General features: G+C 39.0%; 1 protein-coding gene across 2 annotated transcripts; it reads right to left on the reverse strand.

The window, feature by feature from the left end:
• Positions 1-1,570: 1,570 nt before the first annotated feature.
• Positions 1,571-6,537, reverse strand: LOC100591010 (prorelaxin H2). 2 transcript variants are annotated; one of them, XM_030814621.1, is made up of 3 exons: positions 5,946-6,002; positions 5,667-5,765; positions 1,571-2,024 (listed from the first exon to the last, which is right to left on the reverse strand). In XM_030814621.1, exon 3 carries the CDS (start codon positions 1,978-1,980, stop codon positions 1,678-1,680), a length of 303 nt encoding a protein of 100 aa, XP_030670481.1. In that variant the 5' UTR covers positions 1,981-2,024; positions 5,667-5,765; positions 5,946-6,002; the 3' UTR covers positions 1,571-1,677. The 2 variants fall into 2 exon arrangements, with proteins under 2 accessions (XP_030670481.1, XP_003273938.2); XM_003273890.4 differs by lacking the exon at positions 5,667-5,765 and having other exon boundaries at positions 5,946-6,537.
• Positions 6,538-23,515: the final 16,978 nt, after the last annotated feature.

The following is a 23,515-nucleotide window of genomic DNA, read 5'->3' on the forward strand; positions in this document are numbered from 1 at the left end:
AGTAGGCAAAGGATATGAACAGACACTTCTCAAAAGAAGACATCTGTGCAGCCAACATACACATGAAAAAATGCTCATCATCACTGATCAGAGAAATGGAAATCAAAACCACAATGAGATACCATCTCATGCCAGTTAGAATGGCGTTCATCAAAAAGTCAGGAAACAACAGGTGCTGGAGAGGATGTAGAGAAATAGGAACACTTTTACACTGTTGGTGGGACTGTAAACTAGTTCAACCATTGTGGAAGACAGTGTGGCGATTCCTCAAGGATCTAGAACTAGAAATACCATTTGACCCAGCCATCCCATTACTGGGTATATACCCAAAGGATTATAAATCATTCTACAATAAAGACACATGGACATGTGTTTATTGCGGCACTATTCACAATAGCAAAGACTTGGAACCAACCCAAATGTCCATCAATGGTAGACTGGATTAAGAAACTGTGGCACTTATACACCATGGAATACTATGCAGCCATAAAAAAGGATGAGTTTACGTCCTTTGCAGGGTCATGGATGAAGCTGGAAACCATCATTCTCAGCAAAGTATCACAAGATCGGAAAACCAAACACCACATGTTGTCACTCATAAGTGGGAATTGAACAATGACAACACATGGACACAGGGAGGGGAACATCACACACCGTGGCCTGTTTGGGGATGGGGGGCTAGAGGAGGGATAGCATTAGGAGAAATACCTACTGTAGGTGATGGGTTGATGGGTGAAGCAAACCACCATGGAACATGTATATCTATGTAACAAATCTGCATGTTCTGCACATGTAACCAAGAACTTAAAGTATAATTTTTAAAAAAGAAAAAAAAATAGTCAGAACCAGTAAAATCGACTAAGTTGATAACTATGTCAATTTACTTTTCTAACAGGTGTTCATACTATTTCAGTAATTTTGCTTACAGAAATAGCAAATTCTAAAGAAGTGAACATAAATTATGTTCCCTCATTATACTATTTCTTCTGTAATATATGATATAGACTTGTTTGTTCTGTTCAAATTATGTCTATTCCTTTTTCTCCTTAAAAAATAATTTACTTTTAAGTTTCTTAGACACTAGAACTGAGAACAGAACCCTAGCTTGAAAAGTACTTGAGTTCCCTTCAGACTATACTAGAAAAAAAAAAAAAGAAATTAAAAAGGAAAAAAAAGTGCTTGAGTTTATATGGCCTCAACTAAATTAAATTGGTTTAGTGTCCAATCCGATTATTTGCAATGAGTATTTCAATATGACAGAAGAACGTTTTGTAATCTATTAGGAAAGTTCAAGTTTTATGGCTTTATGTATATCCAATCTAAGAGTTAATATCAATAAACACATTTTGGTCCATTTCATGTAACTAGTGTTAGGTACTGTATTGTTACTATGTATGGTTAAAGTGGTAGAGGTTTTATTGTAATTTTAACAGCATTAAAAACAATAACACAACATAATCATACTGTTAATAAAAAGGCAAAAAAGGCTTTTCAGCATAAAAAGTGTCATTTAATCATACAAAGAACATTTTCTTACACACCAAATAAAAAAATCTAAACATCAACAAAGGTTTCTTAGATATTCTAAGAATTGGTGGGACCTGACAGAAGCATCAGTGAAACTGTCATCAAGACTATGTGTGAGTATTAGATGAGATGTGCACAATTAGCTTCATCTCAGCAAAATATAGCAAGAGATCTTTTGGTACAACCAACATGGCAACATTTGTTAGACAATGCACTGTAGAGTTGTCTCTTTTTTCGAGAATGAGTATCCAAGCCTAAGTATTTTAGTTCTGAAGGACTGCTGTCTGCGGCTTCACTTTGTCTATTGCGAATAATTTTCTTAAATTCTTCAAAGCTAAGATTGGAATCTTTTAATACGGGTACATGTTGTTGTAGCTGTGGTAATGCTGGCTGCATCTCAGACTGGGTTAACTTCAGCTCCTTTGGCAAATTAGCAACAAATTCTGACATCATATTTATGGTTTCTGTATCTTTGTTGATGAAGGATGGCACAATTTCTGTTAAATTAAAAAAAAAGGTGTATGTGAGGGTATATTCATGTCAAAGAGCACTCAGAAAAACTGTGAATGTTTGCATAGACAAAAAAGAAAGCATTGCCTCAATATAAGTTAAACATTGAAACAAAATAAGTAAGCATCCTAATATCTAAACACTTAGCTTACTTACAGTTGGACACTTTAAAGTACCGTAATTTTACCAAGGCTCTGCTTTACCCCATTGGTCCTCTCTCATCTCTCTTCATGATCCCCTCAGTGCTTTTATCATAGTACTTTGGACTCTCCCTGACATTACTCTGTCATCTTTCTGAAGTCATGTAAGTCATTGAAAACAGTTTGGCCACAGATAGTGGTCATTTTCTTGGATTCTTCTTACTTAAGTCATTTTCTTCCATTGCTAAGCTGTGATTTATGATATTATCTGTTGTAATAGTAACCTTTGAAAAAGATATTACTTTAAGCTATTGAATGTTTCATGGTGGGAAGTTACTCCTGGAGGATAAAGTTAAAGAGGCAGAATTTCCAACATCTGTGATCTAATCAGCAGGAGAAAGAAGTCTCTGATGTTCCTCAACCATCTATTTAACAATTTGTCTTTGCCAGACTATTTACTCCAAATCAATAGTATTTTATATGAAAGAGAGAAGTGGGTTAAAAGAACACTAACCAAAAATCACTGCTTTAAGAAGAGATTCGTATCTGCTGTGGAGTATATGTACTAATATTTTCTGTTTGATGTTTGTTCCAAAGCTGCAGATCATGCACTATGCAAGATCTGTGTGTCCCCTAGGAAGGGAGCCTGTTCTTACACAACAACCCAGGCTGGCCAAATGTGAAGGCTGGGACTTGGGCTGGGAACCTGCTGGACACCCAGCTGACATCTCCCTCCATCTTTGTACCCATTCAGCTCAGATGAACTTTCATTACCTGTTTCCATGTCTCTGGCACTGCCAGTTAAAAGATATAAATTTATTTAAATGTTTCTTGCACTCAAAAAGCTTACAGTGAGTTAAACCCTCTCCTAACCTTAACTGTCCTAATTATACAACTGAATAGTTTTATTTCACGAGAAATTAGAAACACTGATGATGTTTAAATTATAGTGTAAACCCAGATCAGGTCTTGCTGCTCTTCTTCCTGGACAGCAAAACTCTCCATTAACAAGGCATTACTCTTGAAATAATGAAAAGAAAGAGAAGAGGGGAGTAAATCCAAGTGCGGGAGGCAGACACCTGTTTAACCACTGATGCCTGCTGATCAGAGGAAACCACGACCCTTCACCTAGACAGCGATAGTTCTGGGGCTGATCATTTCCTGAATTTTGTGGCAAGAGACTCAGTTGTTCCCCTTTTAGCCAACAACAAAATTCAACAGTTGGAGTTTGACAGAGGAATAAAAAAAACAACTGTAGTATTTCATCTTTCCTCCCAACACTCCCCCTCATTCATGTTCTAAACTGGAAATGACAGATGAGAATTTATATCGTTTTTGGTTAAATGAGAGGTTTTGGCACTTCCCCTCAGTAAGACATCCTAAGTTTAATTCGATTTTGTCATAAGAACCTCTCTGATCCAACCTAAACTTTCTGTAGTTGGGGCCTTATTAAATGCTGAAAGAAGCTGATGGTAATTTTCTATATACTTAAAGCCAGTTAAATGAGTCAGCCAAAACAGTTATAGTTTGTATTAAGTTTATTCATAGGCTGTGTATTTTGTACTTTTATTAAAATTACATTTTTTAAACCTGTTTTGAAATATTTCATCATCCATAACACCTTTAGCTATGGAACCTAGGCTTAAAGAAAATATTCTGTCTGAATTCATACAAATACCCTTATTCACTGTATTTTGGATGTAAATCTTACTAAAATAGATCTCTTCTGGTTTAAAGTGTATCTTATTTTTAAAAGGGATGCAGTGAATATTATTTTGGCACATATTGTAGGATGAAATGGATGGTTAACAATGTAATAATGTGAAAGCAAACAGCAACTACCTAACAGTAGAAGTCTGAAAACTCATATTAATCACAAATTACTGACATGTACTTCCAAAGTGATTCCTACCTAGTAATGGTAAACATTTGTCTTAATCCCCACATGCAGGCAATATTTTCTTAGGTTACTTTCAGTTAAATTATACTGCACAGCAATAAAGAAAATTCTTTAAAAATACTTTGTAATCTCATGTCTCTTCAAAGGAAATAAAAATGTAGCCATATCTATATACAAATGTGCTAAATGAACTATTTTCAGCAACAATTTAGAAATAAACTAAATATCCACCAAACAATCTTTAAGTATATGTGGCAGATTTATGACAAAAAATACTACACAGGAATTTTAAATTGTGTTTTGGGATAATAACAATGTGAGAAACCGCTAAAAGTATAATGGTGAGTGAAAATGCAAAAGATACACATGCACCTATCCAAATGTTAACATTTCTTTCCACTGACTTGTTTAACATAATTGCATTTTCTCATAAAATTCATATATACTTTTCAAAGTCTTTAATATCTATGAGTGCTTCTCATTTTTCACCCTACATTAATGTACATTTGTCTTTAATATGAGCATTACTACTTTTATAGTCAGAAAAAGTGGAATAATAAAGCAATTCTGGTCTTCTCTACTTTGAACCAGTAAATTTCTAGACTTTGTGGTACTTTTGTACTAATGTTACACAAAAGTCATGTAAAAACTGCCATTAAATAAATCAAACTCTAACAAACAATGTAGAAAAGTAAATAACTTTAGAAGCATACTTTAAATCTCCTAAAAGAGAAGTAAATGTATTTCTGTTCGAGTCATTTATATATAGTATATGCATATAGCCTATAAAATTTAGTTGTGGTTTATCATAAATTACATGTCATATTAATACAAAACACTTAGTATTTGCAAACTGAGGTTACCTCCTCCGAATTTAATATGATCCATTATACTTCTTAGACTAGTCTATACCTCCATGAGTTTCCACTGCTACTTTATAAATACAAAAATATTTTTTAAAGCCATTTCTGATTGAGCTGTACTCAACTCTAAGATCTTGCTTTTAAAGCAAACCCACTGCAGCTTCCAAATGCTTGAAAGCATCAGTAGGGTCTTCAGCTATGATGGTCTGAAGGACCTGCTTCCCTTGTCTCTGGTCCTCTTGAGTTTCTCCTATAGGCATTCAAGCCTTTCCTTTCTCTTCCATCCCCTGTCTCACAAATGAACTTCAATACCCAGATCAAAGAAGTGGGGGGCCAGACTCTTTCCTTTGGGATTTTTTTGTTGTTTGTTTTAAAGAATGTTTCCCATGGCAAAGGCCACAGCCCAACTTTTGGACTAGGAGAGTCATTAAGTGTAAGGCCCTTCCTGTCTTCCCATTACGGGACCCTCACAGAGACCTCAGAGTGTTGCCCCATCCTACAGGCGCACAAACAGGCTTGATAACCAGCGCACCGCCTCAGTGTTTGTCCCCTTTCCTCTCTATCCGAGATGCCCTGTCCAGGTGACCCACCAGCACGCCCGCTGTCTGGCCGCCTGGCTTTCCTGTGGGGTGCAGGAGTGCGCCCGGCCTCCTGTGGGTCTCCGGGCAGCGTCACCTCCTCTGAGGCTTCCCCTTCCTTTCCACCCCGTCGCTCTGGCTGCCTTGCGGAAAGGGCACCAAGGAACTCTCGGGTGAAGCAGCTTCCTATTCTCAGTGCTTTCCCTCCGTCCGGTGAGATTCCCAGTGAGACTTTGAATAAAATCACCTGGCAAAGGAAAAGCCCAAACTTTGAGGACCAGCCACAGTGGAGTAGGAGCTGAGCGCTGGCAGCCAATGAGACCTCGAGTCGGACGTGCAGGCCACCGTTCCAATTGGACGGCCGCCCCAGAGTAACCAATGGGAAGTGCGGGAAGGCCGGGGGCGGGGCGAGGGGGAGAGCTCTCACCTGCCACTGGTCTAGGTTTCAGAGGAGCATCTTCCTGGCTCAGAGACCTTTTGCCCAAGGTGCTCATGCCGCAAATGGCAATCTGCGCGCGAACTAATTCGCGGCCGCATACTTTAATAACTTCGTCCATCCATGAGTCCACGACTGCTCTAGAAAATTGGTTCAATAGTAAACAGACTCCTAGCAGGTGGAACAAAAACAGGCGAGGCATCCTGGGCCTGGTCTCTCCTGGAGGTCTCGGTGTTATAGCCTTTCAGGACTGCAGCTGCTGTGGCCTACAGACCTGGGCCTGTGTGCCTGTCCCGGGCTTTAGGCTGCTTTCCCTACCTGGCTCAACCAGTCTTTTGTATCCCTTGGGCTGTCACTCAGCAATTAAGGCAAGGTTGCCAGCTCCACCCCTTTCCCACACTCCTCCACAGAATTTTCCCCCTCAGCTCTTGGTCTCCCTCTCTGCCTTTCCTTCATTTGCCCATCCCTCTGTCCTTGGCCCTTTTACAGTTGTTCTTCTCTTTCATTACCCTCAAACAATTTCGTAGACTTAGGTAAAGTTATTTTAGATATGAAGCCTTTCCTTTTACACACACACAAATAAATTTGAGATGGCCCATATTCTTACAACCCAGTTTTCTAGAGTGAACATTTGCCAAAAAACCCTTCTAACCTAAATAAGATTATAGATTATCTTATAAATTGGGTTAATTAGTATAGTGTTGGGTATATCAATCCATAAAAATATAAAAATATAATGGATGAATAAATAAATTGTTGATGAGAGGGAAAACTGATGACTTTTAATCTGAATCCAGGTAAAAACATTAAAATCCCCAGTAACATCATTTTAGGCTTGTGCAGTAATGTCTTTAATTTACAAAACAATTTCTCCATTGGACTTTCCTTCCACTCTTGGGGATAAATTTGATTGTAACTAGTTATCTGAACATTTTAATTTAAAATTCTAATCTACATCTCTAGAGACTGGAGAACACACCACACACACACACACAGAGAGAGAGAGAGAGAAGAAAAAAAAGTAGTGGAAATCCCACAATCCCACAAAGAATATTTTGGTAACAAATTACGGCACAAAGATATGTTTGTTTGTTTACTGTATTTTGTGTTTGCTGCACCTGGTAAGGGGTGATTTTTTTTTTTTTTTTTTACCACCATCTAATTTAACGTTCTAAAGATCCACATAGTTCTAGATAATATGGTTAGTAGACAACCCTTCTATCTGTAAATTTTTAGTACAAGTAGGTTCATTTTTTAAAATAACTTACTTGCTTGTGTTCATAATACACTCGGATTAGTTCAGCTCCACCAAAAAAACTGGAGACATGCAGGAAGTTAGGGTAGCTTTGAAATAAAATAATAACAATCTCTTAGTTACAAATATAACTATGGAATCAAATAATTCTAATTTCTAGATTGCTGGTGATGTCAATAGGCCCACTTAGCATTGGTCAAATGCCAAGCAATGTGTAATTCTTCAAAAAATACCTGACCAAGCCTATGAGGTGGTCAGATGCAATCAATGCTTTTAAATGAGTTTTCATTAAAACACGCAGTTTGGGAGAGGCCTCTCAAAACTGAGGTTTGAAAACATTTTTGTGGGTTGACAGTCCTTGTAAAAATAATCCATGTGCAAGGCTGTACTCCAAAGTAATTGGTGGTTAAAAATGTAAATTTCCAGGGATTTCTTTTTTTGTTGTTGTTTTTTGTTTGTTTTTTTTTGTTTTTTACAGAGTTTGGCTCTTGTTGCCAGGCTGGAGTGCAATGGTGTAATCTCGGCTCACTGCAACCTCCACCTCCCAGGTTCAAGCAATTCTCCTGCCTCAGCCTCCCAGGTAGCTGGGATTACAGGTGTGCACCACCACAACCACACCTGGCTAATTTTTGTATTTTTAGTAGAGACTGGGTTTCACCATGTTGGACAGGCTGGTCTCGAACTCCTGACCTCAGGTGATCCACCCACCTTGGCCTCCCAAAGTGTCCAGGGATATTTTGATTTTTTATGTTGCCTACATGGTTTTATAGAGTCCTTAAAACTGTCCAGTACAATGGCTGCTTTCCCATTTTACAGAAAGAAGAAACAGATTGAGAGTTGTCATGCACTTATTCAGGGTAATTTTGGCCAGCACATATGCCAGATGTGGGCTTACCCTACTGCTAAGGATCACAGCCAAATGCAAGATTCACAGGCTTTACAGGCACAACTAAAAGGCATTTCATGTCCTTTAAATAAAAAGGAAATCTTTTTAAGGAGAAACAATAAATATGTCCATGCATACAGCTGTCAATTGCTGGTGTTTGGGTTCCAACCCATGTCTATTGGATTCCAGCGCCCCCTTTCCTTCATTTCCCTGTATCCTAGACCCAGTTCCAGTTGTAGTTCATCTAAATAGTGAAGGTTAATATGTACAGAGTAATGTCTTTGAATGTAGGACAGCAGGAACACTCGAGGCTGTAAGTGCTAGACATGGTTTCCCAGTGTCTCTTACAAGTAGCAGTGTCTATGTGACACAGTTCTGTCTAATACAACCTAAGCACAAGTGTGGAGGTTTCTGGGAAAGCCTTTACTTCCTGATTCTAGCCCTACGCCTTATTTCTCCTTTCTTTCCTTCCTAAAGCAGACATAGAAGGGAGGTGAAGTAGCCCTCTTGGGAACATGAGGAATGGAGCATAAAGAGGAAGGTCTATATACTTAGACACAGCTGCCTGGGAGGTTGGGAGTAGCCTGCTGGCAACATTGAGGGGCTAAATGGGGTTGGATGCTTTTTCTCACAGGCTCTTATAAGTAACTTTTTAAGGTTTTTCTGTTATTTGCTCTATCTGGAGATAGATAGATCATAGATAGATAGATAGATAGATAGATAGATAGATAGATAGATACATACATACATACATACATACATACATACATACATAGATAATGTGTGTGTGTGTATATATATGCAAAATACATTTTTATTAAGAAATAAACTTACAGTCATCAGTTTCCTATGAGAGTTTTAGGCATACTTTAGTAGCACTTGAATTAGATATTCTAAGGATTGAAGTGATTATTTAAGTGTTTATACTAGATGGTTTACCACAAGAAATCTTTGTACCACTGAAAGAGAAGTCATGTATTAAAAAGCAGTGAATACCGATTCTGGGTCCAGAAGCCCTGCCTCCACGGATTTTGTGGAGGACAGGATGAGGGACGTGGGTCAGGATGGGCTCTGCCGAGCTGCTTTCTGCATCTGGGGGTGCATCTTTGTCTTGTCCAAGTTGTAAGATTCCTGGGCATTGCCCTCCTCCTTCTGCATTGGAATCTCCATTTCATAGAGCACTCCTTTCAGCTTTGTCCCAGATGACATGTGGCCTCTGAGCTTCTACAGCCCCATATTGAATTCCTTTGCTTGTGGCCTTCTACCTGCACCATCTTCCAGCACCAACTTTGTCTATAGGGCTTGGCCAACAGTTGTAAGAGCAACTTATTTTTTAAATATATAAAACCCTGCTCTTTTATATTTTACCACCAATCTCTTTTCCTAGCTTTGTATTTTCTACCAAATTCTTATTGTTTTCCAAGATCTGTCAGCAACAGGCAACTCATACCTGATCCCAGTGACAGTCGGTGCTACACTGGATCTGTTTTTTTTCTAATTATTATTTCACTGAGATTTGGAGAATAAGAAGAGGTAAACACTTTTATTCAAGCCTCCAGTGCTGACTCTCCCCAGGTGCCTTTGGAACTGCTCCAGATATTTATGCTTTCCTTTCAGGTTATCATGCTGCTTTATCCAGAAAAATCAAACAAGAAATGAAGGGCCATCGTGATCTTCAAAAAGTCTTCTTCTCAGCAAACTGCTGGAAATACCTTGGTTAAGAGATTAGGAAAGATAGATAACTTCATTAGTTTTTTTCCTCACTTCTTACTCCTACTCAAGTAATAGCATATGTACTGAAAGCAAGTTCACAAAGAATCATCTCTGGCCAGATCTGGTGGTCCCAGTAATCATCACCCAGGCCTCAGAGAAATTGAAAAACAAAAACAAAACAATAAGATGTCACTGTTTGCCTTTATTGTGGTTTGTGGTTTTACTGTTGTGCTGGGCATTGGCTCTCACGTGTGATCTCCAGCCTCCGACCATACAATCCAGCCATTGCCACAGTCACATATGGAACATCACAAGGGACCCCAGAGCCCGGCTCTTCCATCTAAATTTAGGTTAAAATCAATGTCAAGGCATCAAGGGTTGATCTGTGCTATAAGACCTAAAATTCATCCCAACATTTTGTGCTGCCCTGACATCTGGTAAAACTGGGATGGCCTCACATGGCCTGACCACAAGTTTCCTCCCTCACTCTGCTCCTGCAAACAACCCTCCACATCAAGACAGCCAGACACAGTTCCTGCTTATTCCTGAATAGCAAGTTTCAGCTCTCTGCCAGCCCTGGAATTATTCAAAGAAGGCAGTCACATCCTTTCGTGGTAACCAGGGGTCACCTCAACCTTTTGATACTGCAAAGCCTGCCTCACATGGCCCCTCTTATTCAGTCTGTTCCCAACTGCAACCCCCACGTGGCCCTGCATGGCATTTAGTGTCCTTATCCTCCATCCTGTAAGTCTATGTAATTAATAAATTTCTGTCAGTATCATTAGGCCAGTATCATTTGTCATATGTTTGGCCATGTGCATAATCCCAAGGCAGGAATCCCTCCCGCTCCAACAGGGTGAATAGGAGGTGATTAAAACAACCAACTACTACAACATATCTCCTCTTCTTCTTTGTTCCTAGAGGGACAGAGGAGTCAGTTCAGACAGTATATAATGTCTTCTATGGTTCTCAGAATCTCTTTGCTACCTCTTCCCACATCCCTTCTCACTCTCTGCTCAGTGTTGATAGAAAATTAGTCTCTCTAATGCAGAAATCGTGATCCCTTTGTAACCCCTTCAGCTATTTCCCATTACCCCAGCATGTAGTCCAAACTTCACAGCTGGCTTCTACAAGGTTCTTTAAGATCCCCTCTTCCTGTCTTCTCTCCAGCAGCATTTTCCTTTCCCTATTCCACAACCCAGTCCTCAGTCCTACTCACTCCCTGACAGTTCCTCTGCATTCCATGCTCTGGACCATCGGCCTTGCCACTACCTTTGCCTTTCCCTGTCCCTCCTCCGCCTCTCTTTCTTTGCTTATTTTCTTTTCAAAAGCAGGTCAAGCATCAACTACATGGTGGATCTTTTGCTAACCATCTCTTCCACACTCAGCACCACCCATCCCAGCTCCTCTACAGTCTGTTCCTTTTATCACAGCACTCACAACTCCTTACTTGTAGGTCTTTCCTACTAGACTGTAAGCTCTTTGGGGGCAGTGGCAAGCACACAGTGGCTGCTCAACACATCTTGGTTGAAGGAAATTTATAGATCTCATAATGAGGTGTGCGCAGCTTCGCTAGGGGTTGTGGGTGGAGGCATGGGAGCACCTAGTAGGCCCTGGCTACAGCGTACAAAATGAACTGAGTCCCCAGATTACTAGAACTAGGGAAAGGCAGAGCCCCTGTAATTACAGATCCTGTGACACACAGTGAGGAGATCCAGGCTGCCATAGGAGCACCAATCTTAGGGTGAGTCATATCTTTGAGGAGGGGAGGTGGAGTAGTTGTGATGGGTAAAAGAGGAATCCACAGGATTATGGATGGGAGAGCAGGGTGCAGGAAGCAGGAGGAATATCTGTATTGGACTAAGGTCTAACGAAGCAGGGTTTTAGAGAGGGCTTGGGGTTATCCCAGGGCAATCATGCCTAATTCCTCCCTCCACCAATTTTTTTGCACCCTATTCAGTTCTGGTCTTTAGGTAGAGAAGGTTAGGTGCTTTAGCTCTTGCATTCTTTCCACTCTAGAAAGAGAACAAAACCAGGAGATTCTTGTGTGTGAAGCTGTGTTTGTATGTAGAACTTTTTGTTTTCAGTAATTTCATACCCTTCCTCCCTGTACCTCTCCCCTACACCCCTGCCCAAACTGCCAAGTTTCAAAGGATTTCGGATCTATACTTATTTCCTAGGAAAAAGCTAACATTCCAATGAATTCCCATTCCTATCATTTAGAGTCTCTTCCTCGCTAGGGTGACAGATCTTTCAGATCCCCCAGTGGTGCATGGCTCCCACTTCCAATAGTGCATAGCTTTAATCGAACCTTTAATATTATTACCTTTTCTCTCCTTTCTTAACGTACCAGTTATAACTCTTTTTGAACTATTTTTAGAGGTTGCCCAAGAATTTGCAATATACATTTACAATTAATCCAAGCCCACTTTCAAATAACACTATCTTAATTCACTGGAGTACAAGTGTTTTATAATAAAAAGTAATTCTAATTCCTCCCTTCCATCTCTTGTATCATTGCTGTCATTTATTTCACTTAAACAGAAACATACACTAAGATATATATAAGCATACATAATCTAACACATTGTTTCAACTATTATTTTGAACAAAGTATTCTATCAATTAAGAATAAGAAAAATAAAAATTTTTGTTTTACCTTCACTTATTCCTTCTCTGATATGCTTCCTTTCTTGATTTAGATCTGAGTGTTTGCTCTGGAAAGCCCTACTTGCAGAAACAAATGTGGTTCTAGCAAGAGCTAGATCTCAGCCCAAGAGTTCACCATGAGCTCATCTGGCTGGAGAAAAAATGCACTCTAGGATGACAGGCCATCACCTGACTCAAATAATTGCTTCTTGACATACCCTAACTTGCAACAAAGTGAAATCTCTAAGGTTAGGAAAAACTGAAGACTGGACCAACAACAGGAGTAACTGAAGGCCAAAACCAAGATATTTTGAAGAATTTATTTCACATGTACAAGATGAGATTGGGGGGTGAGATATGTGTATGTGTGCATGTATATGTGTGCATGAGCAGGCATGTGATGGGAGGAAGGATATAAACCTCACTGGAACTAATGTAGCTGACAGGGAAAACAGCCGGCGTTCTAATTGGACACATTCTTAATACAAGAATACAATTTTTAAGTATGTCACCACCGCCAGCATGCCCAAGAGAAAGGCTGAAGGGGATGTTAAAGGAGATAAAGTTGTGGTGAAGGATGAATCACAGAGAAGATCATGAGGTTATCTGCTAAATCTGCTCCTCTAAAGCCAGAGCTCAAGCCTAAAAAGGCCCATGCAAAGACAGGAGAGAAGATACCCATAGGGAAAAAGGGAAAAGCTGATGCTGGCCAGGAGGGGAATAACTCTGCAGAAAATGGAGATGCCAAAACAGACCAGGCACAGAAAGCTGAAGGTGCTGCAGATGCCAAGTGAAGTGTGTGCATTTTTGATAACTGTGTACTTCTGGTGACTGTAGAGTTTGAAATACGATTTTTTTTATCAAGTTTTATAAAAATGCAGAATTTTGTTTTACTTTTTTTTTTTTAAGTTATGTTGTTAGCACACACAACACTTCATTGTTGTTTTTGGGGGAAGGGGCATATGTCACTAATAGAATGTCTCTGAAGCTGGATTGATGTGGCGAAACACCTTTCCCTTCTAGTTTTGAGAGACTTCCTCTTGGCTCCCAGAAGGAGGGATTCCCTGATTTTGACACAAATGGCCACCTTGGCACAAAGCCTTGTGGTATGGAAAAACAAATTCGTTTTATGTCCTCTTCTCCCTTTCCGTCTTTCAGCATAGACTTAACTCCCTTAAGCCTAGACATCTGTTGGGACCTGACTCCCAATCATTGGTTACAAGTGTGTGAAGCAATCTGGACTTTCCAGTGATGCCACTGAGATGGCACCTGTCAAAAGAGAAGTGGCTCCATTTCCAGATTGTGGATCTTCAGATAAATTCTGCCATTTTCTTTTCACTTCCAGAAAGTCAGCGTCGGCTTGTGAAAAGTTGTTAAACAGTATGCTAAATGTGAAATGTCAACCCTCACTCTAAACTTTCCCTGTTCAGAGCATAAGATGAATACTTCATTGGGTTTTATAGTGGCTTTCTGATTTTTGGTAGTCCATTGAAGAAGGGAGTATAAAAGTTATTGTATACTGTTAATGATTGTCTGCCCATGTCCTGCCTGAAATACCATGATTATTTATGGAAAGTATCTTTAATAAAGCTGGATACAGTTTGCTTGGAAAAAAAAAAGAATTGCTTGTGCTGCATCCCATAAGTTTTGGTATGTTGTTTCTATTTTCATTTGTCTAAAAATATTTTTAATTTCCTTTTTATTTTCTTCTTTGACCCATTGTTTAGGAAGAGGTAGTCTAATTTCTATATATTTTTGAATGTTCTGCAATTCCTTCTCCAAATTAACAATTTGATTTCTAGTTTCATGACATTGTGGTATCAAAAAATACTTGATATGATTTCAATTTTCTTAAATTTGTTAAGACTTGTTTTCTGACCTAACACATGATCTAGCATGAAAAATGTTTTGTGTGTGCATGAAAAGAATGTGTATTCTGCTGCTGTTGAATGGAATGGTCTGTACATGTCTGTTAGGTTAATTTGACCCAAAGTGTATTTCAAGTCCAAGTTTCCTTATTTTCTATCTAGATGATTTTTGTGTTGCTGAAAGTGAGATACTGAAATCTTCTGCTATTATTATACTGCAATCTATCTCTTCTGATCCATTAATATTTGTGTTATGAATATGTAGATTCTCTGATGTTGAATGCATATGTATTTACATTATATCTTCTTCATGAATTGACCTTTTTATTTCATTATATAATGACTTTCTTTATCTCATTTTAGTTTTTGACAATGTCTATTTTATCTGATTTAAGCATAGCTACCACTGATTTCTTTTGGTTTCCCTTTGCATGAAGTATCTTTTTACAACCTTTCCCTTTCAATCTATGTGTATTCTTAAAGGAGAAGCAAGACTCTTGCAGAGAGCATAGAGTTGGGTCTTGTTTTTTAATCCATTCAGCGACTCTATGTCTTTTAAAAACTTTTTATTTTATTTAATCAACAAATAATAATTACATATATATTTATTGGGTACAATGTGACAATTTGATACATGAATACATTGTGAAATGATCAAATCAGGTTCATTAATATATTCATCACCTAATATATTTATCACTTATTTTTGGTGAGAGCATTTGAAATCCACTATTTTATGACATCAGTAAGATAACCTAACTAGAAGCTCCCAATACTCACCACCACCCTCCCAAAGATAGCCAAAACAATAAGTAAGCAACTACATTTAGATGAAAATAACTAAAGGAGGATGTTAGAATACATTAAAGGTGTACTAGAAACACTGTAGTGTGCAGAAACCCAGGATGGCCACATAGACAACAGAAGGAAACACCTCACCTCCACCACCCTATCCCCACATCAGGATCAGTTGGAACAGGAGGAAATTCTCCTTGCAGGGAAAAGGTAACGAGGGGACCACAGCAGCCCCCATCACCACCTTAGGCACTTACAGTCCTCACCTCTGGTGACCCCTGCAGTTCTCAAAGGCACTAAGCCCAGCTGAGGGAACTCCCTAGAATCCACACAGCTACACTCCCCACAGAGGAGGAGACAATATTCACCACTGTGGCCCACGTGGCTACTGCATTTGAAATCAGAAACACTGTTGGAATGTGTCCTGTTCTGGGGGTAGGTAGCCACAGTACACTTCCATCCCTCCAGCTTTGTTGCTGTTGAACTGCCTCCACATTGTTGTGCACCATCCACAAGCTGAGCTGCTGCTACATCCTATTTCTTGGGGCCAAGCTGCAATGGAGATGCTCCACCCACCCCTCCAAGTTGCTTTTGGCCCTGCCCTGTTAAGGCTTGAGCTGAAATGGCACTCAGCCTCCTAAAGAATTCGTTCCTTGGCTGCTCAGAGCAGTCATGCACCCCCATTCCTGAATGGAAGCAGCACCTTGCCTCCAAGAAATCAGTGTCATGGCCAAGCCAAACCAGTTGCACATCTCAGGGATGAGATGACATGGTATTTTACATCTTAGCTAAACAGAGCACTGACTGAGCTGAGTCACCTTACCCTACAGGTTGAATAATTGTAGTACCCTGCTTTCCTGGAACTGGACTAGCCCATCAGAGTATGAGCTGCTGAGATACCCCCATCCCCAAGGAATGGAATCATTGCTGCACTGCTCCCTTCCTTCCAGGGCCCAAGTGGCATCTGCTCTCTGCTATTCCAGGGTCCTTGCTGCTGTCACACCTGGCTTCACAGAATCTGGGATACTGCCATGTCCCACTATCCCCAAGTCCAGAATCCCCACTATGCATTCCCTCATGTCCTGGGGCCTAAGTTGCAATGGTGCCCTGTTGGCTCTGTTTCCCAAATTGCAGCTGTACCCTCTTTCTGGGTCCTAACCTTTAGCTGGGCCAATGCTATGCCATGCCTTCCAGAGTCAAAGTCTTTCCCTACTAAAGGCACTCTCTAAAGTTTGGAAGAAGTGCTGTTCCACCAGATGCACAGACATCAATTCGAGGACATAAGAAATATTAAAAAGCAAGAAACATGACACCAATAAAAGACAAGGTGCCAGTAACTGACCCCAAGGAAAATAAAGTTCATGAGTTGCCTGAAAAGGAATTAAAAATAATAATCTTAAGGAAACTCAGATAGATCTGAGAGAATACAGATAGACAATTCAGCAAAATCAGGAAAGCAATTAATCATCTTAATGAGAAATTCAATAAAGAAGAAAACAGAAATCTTGGAGCTCAAGAACTGAGTGAAGAAAATAAAAAATATAATAGAAAGCTTCAACAGCAGACTAGATCAGGCACAAGGAAGAAATTCTGCATTTGAAGATAGGTCTTATGAAATTACCCAATGAGAAGGAAAAAAAAAATGAAAAGTGTGAAGACAGCCAATGGGACATATGGGACATCATTAAGCAAACAAACTTTTGCATTATGGGAGCTCTACAGGGAGAAGAGACAAATGTGCAGAAAGATTATATAATGAAATAATTGCTGAAAACTTCCCAAGTTTTGGAAGGGATATGAACATCCAGATCCAAGAAGCTCCAAAGTTCCTAAACAGATTGATCTCAAATAGGTCCTCTTCAAGTTGCATTACAACTAAACTGTCAAAAGCCGAAGACAAAGAGAATTTCAAAAGCAGCAAGAGAACAGCACCAAATCATATATGAGAGGATTCCCATTAGACTATCAGCAAATTTCTCAGCAGAAAACTTGCAGGTCAGGACAGATGAGATGATACATTCAAAGTGCTGAAAGAAAAGAATTTTCAGGTGAGAACACTATACTCAACAAAGCTATCCTTTAGAGATGAAGGAGAAATAAAATCTTCCCCAGACAAACAAAAGAAGTTGAAGAAATTCATTACCACTATAGCTGCCTTACAAGAAATGCTTAAGGGAGTCTTCAAGTGAAAATAAAAGGACACTAGTTACTAATATGAAGATACAAGAAAGTATCAAATTTACTGGTAAAGGTAAATACATAGTCAAATCCAAAATACTCTAATATTATTATGGTTCTCTGTAAGTCATGTATATCTTTAGTATGAAGGTTAAAAGTCAAAAGAGTCAAAAATAATAACTATAATAAGTTGTCAAGAAACACATAATTTTTGAGTACATATTTGTACATCTGTATTAATTATATACTTATCATTGACATATATATGTATATATGTGCAAATAACATCTTTAGGATTTTCTTCTTTTTTATTATTACTTTTTTTATTGTTTTCATTTCAGTGATTTCTCTTTTTTTTATTACACTTTAAGTTCTGGGATACACGTGCAGAACGTGCAGGTTTGTTACATAGGTATACACATGCCATGGTGGTTTGCTGCACCATCAACCCGATATCTACATTAGGTATTTCTTCAAATGCTATCCTCCCACTAGCCCCTCACCCCCTGCAAGGCCCTGGTGTGTGATGTTCCCCTCCCTGTGTCCATGTGTTCTCATTGTTCAATTCCCACTTATGAGTGAGAACATGTGGTGTTTGGTTTTCTGTCCCTGTGTTAGTTTGCTGAGAATGATGGTTTACAGCTTCATCCATATCCCTGCAAAGAACATGAGCTTATCCTTTTTTATGGCTGCATAGTATTCCATGGTGTATATGTGCCACATTTTCTTTATCCAGTCTATCATGGATGGGCATTTGGGTTGGTTCCAAGTCTTTGCTATTGTGAATGGTGCTGCGGTAAACACACATGTGCATGTGTCTTTATAGCAACATGATTTATAATCCTTCGGGTATATACCCAGTAATAGGATTCCTGGGTCAAATGGTATTTCTGGTTCTAGATCCTTGAGGAGTCACCACACTGTCTTCCACAATGGCTGAACTAATTTAGAAATACATAATTTAAAAATATGTAAATTGTGAAATCAAAAATATAAATGAGGAAGTTTAAAGTCTAGAGTTGTTGTATGGGATTGAAATTAAGTTGCTATCAACATAAAAGAGTCTTATAACTATAAGATGTTTTACGTAAGCCTCACAGTAACCAGAAAACAAAAGATAATAGCAGATACACAACTGATAAAGAGAAAGGAATCAAAACAGCACCACAGGAAATCATAAAATCACAAAGATAAACAACAAACAAAGGATCTATAAAACAACCAGAAAACAATTAACCAAATGGCAATAGTAAGTCCTTACCTATCAATTATTACTTTGAATGTAAATGGATTAAATTCTCCAATCAAAATACGTAAAGTGGCTGAATGGATAAAAAACCAAGATCCAACTATGTGCAACTTACACAAAACACACTTTATCTTTAAGAACACACATAACCCAGGAGGCTGAAACAGGAGAAGTGCTTGAACCCAGGAGGCAGAGGCTGCAATGAGCTGAGATTTCATCATTGCACTCCAGCCTGGGCAACAGAGTGAGACTCTGTGTTAAAAAATAAAAAATAAAAAAAATAGCTGGGCTACACTGAGAAAGAAGAGCTCTGAGGGAGAACTGGCCCTACTAGATATTACACCCTATTTTAAAGCCTATATAAGTAAAGCAGTTGGTATTAGTACAAGAAAAAAAGTGCACACACATTGTAATCAGTCAAAAGATGGTATTAAATTGAAAGAAAACATTTGCCGCAAATATTACAAATACAAACAATAGTTCTAACATACAAAGACCTTTTTAAAATTGAGAGGGAAAAGACCAAAATTCTAGAGAAAAATGGGTAAAAGACACAAATTAGGCAACTTGCAAAAGACGTAAATTGGTCTGTGAACATGTCAAAAATGCTCAGTGGTATTTATAACAAGAGAAATGCAAACTAAAACCACACTAAGATACCATTTCTTACTCAATAGAATAGCAAAAATTTTCAACTTAATACACTGTTGACGAAGTGTAGGAGAGACACTCATATATGCCAGTGGGCTGGTGGGAATGCAAAATCATACGACCCTTTTGGAGGAGAATTTCATAGTATTTAACAAAACTATGTGTGTGTGTGTTTGTGCGTGTGTATGTGTGTGTGTGTGCACGCGTGTGTGTGTGTGTATACACACAGTTAGAAATAGTAGAGACAGGGTTTCACCATGTTGGCCAGGCTGGTTTCAAACTTCTGACCTCAGGTGATCCGCCTGCCTCGGCCTCCCAAAGTACTGGGATTTACAGGCATGAGCCACCGCACCCAGCCAAAATTTCTGGATTTTAAAAACTATTTGCAACATTATATAAGATGACTTCACCCTGCCATTCTTATTTTCTCCCTCAGTGAGTGAAGTCAGGACGAACAACATCCCTTTTTTGTTCCTCCTGCCATATACAAAATAACAAGAAATAGCTGGTTGGAAAAATGAACATCTCATAATAATACGAAATACATTTAAAAGCCTTCTATTTCCTACACGTCTTGTTGGTTTCTTTCTATGGTTACTGTGAAATATGTGGATTTTTAAAAATAGCTCTAGCAGTTAAATGATGCTGTAAAACCCCAATATGGTAAGTGTAAATAATTCTAACAGTAATTTCTTGTTACTATACCTCTCAAAGAAGTTTATTCTATAATTTAGTAAGGTCTCTCAACATTAGTCGTTTTACTCAGCAACAAATATGGACCTTCTCAAAGAGAATCACAGAACAAGAGAAATAACAATCTTAATTTTTTCTTACCTATTGGTAAGAAAATGAGCTGTGCTGCTCATTTTCAATCTTTTGGATTCAGAAATTCTCTTACTAGTTTGTAGTTTTTGCTGAGGTTTCTATGTTTTTAAAAGAAGCTGGGAACAGGATCAGCTAACTCAAGGAATGAAGTAATTTCTTTCTAACAATATTTAACCATTTGCCGATTTAAAGTCGAGCTACTATTTTTTCTGGGTTGATTCCAAAGAGAATAGATTTCTGTTTTAAAGATTTTTAAGATTGGCAATAAGAAAACGGCCAACCAAATACAAATCTGTGCCCTCATGGAAATGAACACTGAAAACTATACCCAGATGTTTGACGATCTGGGAAGAAAAGCCTCTTACCTTACAGTAAGATACATTCTCCTTCAGTTGGTGAATCTCTAGAAATGACCATCTCCCTAGCCCAGTGTTCTATCTAGTGTTGCTATTTTTATCATTAACACCAAGTTTCATACACATCCCTTTCCTAAGGAACTGTAAACACGTTCACTACAAGTAACCTTTGGGAAGTGAAAGTTTCAAAGGCAAAATGATCTAGATTTTTTGATGTTGTGACTAAGATTTCTTTAATTCCTGGGAAGCAAAAGCAGTAAGCCTACATGACTTCCTGATGAACTGAGGGTGAGCAGGGAAGGCAGAGGAGGCAGACATATTTACCGGTTTCTCACATAGCCATTGAGAAAAGAACAAGGCGAATGGCTCAGGTGCAGGGAAATGAAGAACGAGGGAGAAAACATGAACTGAGTGGAACTTCCCATGAGGATTTTTTATGAGAAGTTATTTTTTAATGTAACTTTTCGTTTAGGAAAAAGTTCAAATCTCAGATGCTATAAACAAAATTCACCATTCTCTAGTGGTAGTTAAGTTCATGCACAAATACATTAAGCTGACAAACTTTTACTAGGGTTTGGGTAAAGTTACTGATATATGCCATAAATATATGAAACTATAAAATGAATCTTCTCTATGGGATCATTAGTCAGAGGCATGATGTTAGTTTATTTACAGTAATTGGCAAGCAAGCAACTTACTGAATTACTGGTATCTCAATTCTGGACTTCAATTCAGAAGCCACTGAAATCCTGGACAGTAGTTCTGACCATCTCTCTGTGTAAATAACTTTGCAGAATTATGGAGCAAGACTAAGAATAACATTCTTTATGAAGTCAGAAAATATGGATTCATGTAGTAGAAAATAATAGAAGAGCAGCTGAAAGAAGCACCTTTAAAGATGTTCTTAAACTTAATTTTTTTATTTGATCAGATACCATTAAGAAATGCATTAAGGTTCATCCTCTAAGATAACACTTTTTTTTTTTAAGACACAGTATCACTCTGCCACCCAGACAAGAGTGAGGTGGCACCATCTCGGTTCACTGCAACCTCTGCCTCCCGGATTCAAGCCATTCACCTGCCTCAGCCTCACAACTAGTAAGGATTACAGGCGCCTGCCACCACATACGGCTAATTTTTGTAGTTTTAGTAGAGATGGGGTTTCACTGTGTGGGCCAGTCTGGTCTAAAACTCCTGACGTCAGCTGATCCACCCTCCTCGGCCTCCCAATGTGCTGGGATTACAGGTGTGAGCCACCACACCCGGCAAACCTAATTCTTTTAATTAAATTTTACAGTTCTGAAAGAATCTCTCCAGTGAATTTTGGACACTAACAAGGACACAACACAATGATTTCTTTTTTAAATTTTTGACACAGGGTGTCACTCTGTCACCTAGGCTGGAGTGCAGTGTCATGATCTCGGCTCACTGCAACCTCCACCTCTCAGGTTCAAGTGATTCTCCTGCCTCAGCCTCCCAAGTAGCTGGAACGACAGGTGTGTACCACCATACGCGGCTACTTTTTGTATTTTTAGTAGAGATGGAGTTTCACCATGTGGGCCAGGCTGGTCTCGAACTCCTGACCTCAGGGGATCCGCCCACCTCAGCCTCCCAAAGTGCTAGGATTATAGGCATGAGCCACCATGCTCAGCCACACCAAAATAATTTAAATGAAATATTTTCACATATGAAAAGTTATTTTTAGTATTGCATTTAAAGACTCTTTATATCCAGAGGGCATTTAAAAATACTAAATAAAGACTTTTTGAAGAAGCACACAAACCTCGCAGAAAGATAGTTCTGTCTTCTAGCTAGTCTGTGCTGGAAGACTGGGTAGAAATGATGCATTTTATCATTATCATCTGAATGTAACAGATGGAAGGCAGCTATGGATAAATCTACAACTCCAACAAAGACTGGAATAATTTATCTCATCAAAATTAGGCAGCACTTCATTTTCAGTAAGTTGAAGAATCAACATGATTCTCATCTTAAAATTATACACTTCAATGTGATTCATACTTCGCAGTAACAATAAAGGCAAACATAAGACTATTCTTCTACTAAAGCAGAATTTTTGAAAATCACAGTTTTAACCAAAAGTTTAAATTCCAATCTTACTTTCTCATATGAGTAAATTTTGATGCTGGAAGCAAATATTTTAGTTTTAAGTATGAATGTGAAGGCTACAAAACAAAATTGTGGGCTTCCTACTAGTGGCAACAGATTGAACCAACCTATTAGAAAATGAGCTCATGGACTTTCTTCCAGGTAAGATCAAAGAAGTTAGCGTGCTTACTACCTCACCTTGCACGTGGCTTTCCCCTCATTTTATTCACGTTTTTATTCAAATACTTATTTCCCAAAGACAGCTCTTCCCTGACTCTCCATCCAGCCTTAGCGTTCATCATAGCACTTAGCTCGATTTACACTTTGTATTTCTTTAGATATTGTCTGTCATTTTTACTAAATGTAGGCTGTATGCGAGCAGTGACTGAGCTCAATTCTGTGTCCCGATCACCTTAGATAAGTGTTAATCAAATATTTGTTGAAAAGAGGAAGGAAATAAGGCAGGAAGGAAGGAGGGATGGAGGGAAGGAGAGAAAGAAGGGATGGAGGGTGGGGGGAAGAAATGGAGAAAAGGAGGAAGAAAAGGGAGGGAAGAGGGGAGAGAGGGAAGAAGGAAGGAAGCAAGTAAGCAAGCAATGGTCAATGGCTTAAGGTATCTGCCTAAAAACACGCACTGTGGCTAAGGAAAAAGGAGAAAGCAAGAACACTGCAAGCAGCTGTCCCAGGTGCTGCCCTCAGGTCACTGAACTTACAGAGCATAAAGATACAGGGAGCATTGGCTGCCCTTGGTGTCAGCTGTGCTCAGTACACTCGAGTTTGTGAGCTTGTTCCTCTTCTCTATCTCTAGCTTTGAGGCAGCCCTGAGAACACTGGTCACTTTTTTCTCCTCCTTATTTCTTTTTATTTCAAAACTAGAACAAGAAGGTATAGAATTTTAAGGAGTACATAGCTGAGATCTGTGCAAATATGAACTCTGTAGCTTGGTGCCCAAATCCGAATGGTTGGGTACAGCAAAGCCTGAACCACACTGAGGACTAGAGCAGGTAGATTAGGATATCAGTGGATG

Source organism: Nomascus leucogenys, chromosome 1a (genome assembly GCF_006542625.1).
Source record: "Nomascus leucogenys isolate Asia chromosome 1a, Asia_NLE_v1, whole genome shotgun sequence".
Lineage (NCBI taxonomy): Eukaryota > Metazoa > Chordata > Mammalia > Primates > Hylobatidae > Nomascus > Nomascus leucogenys.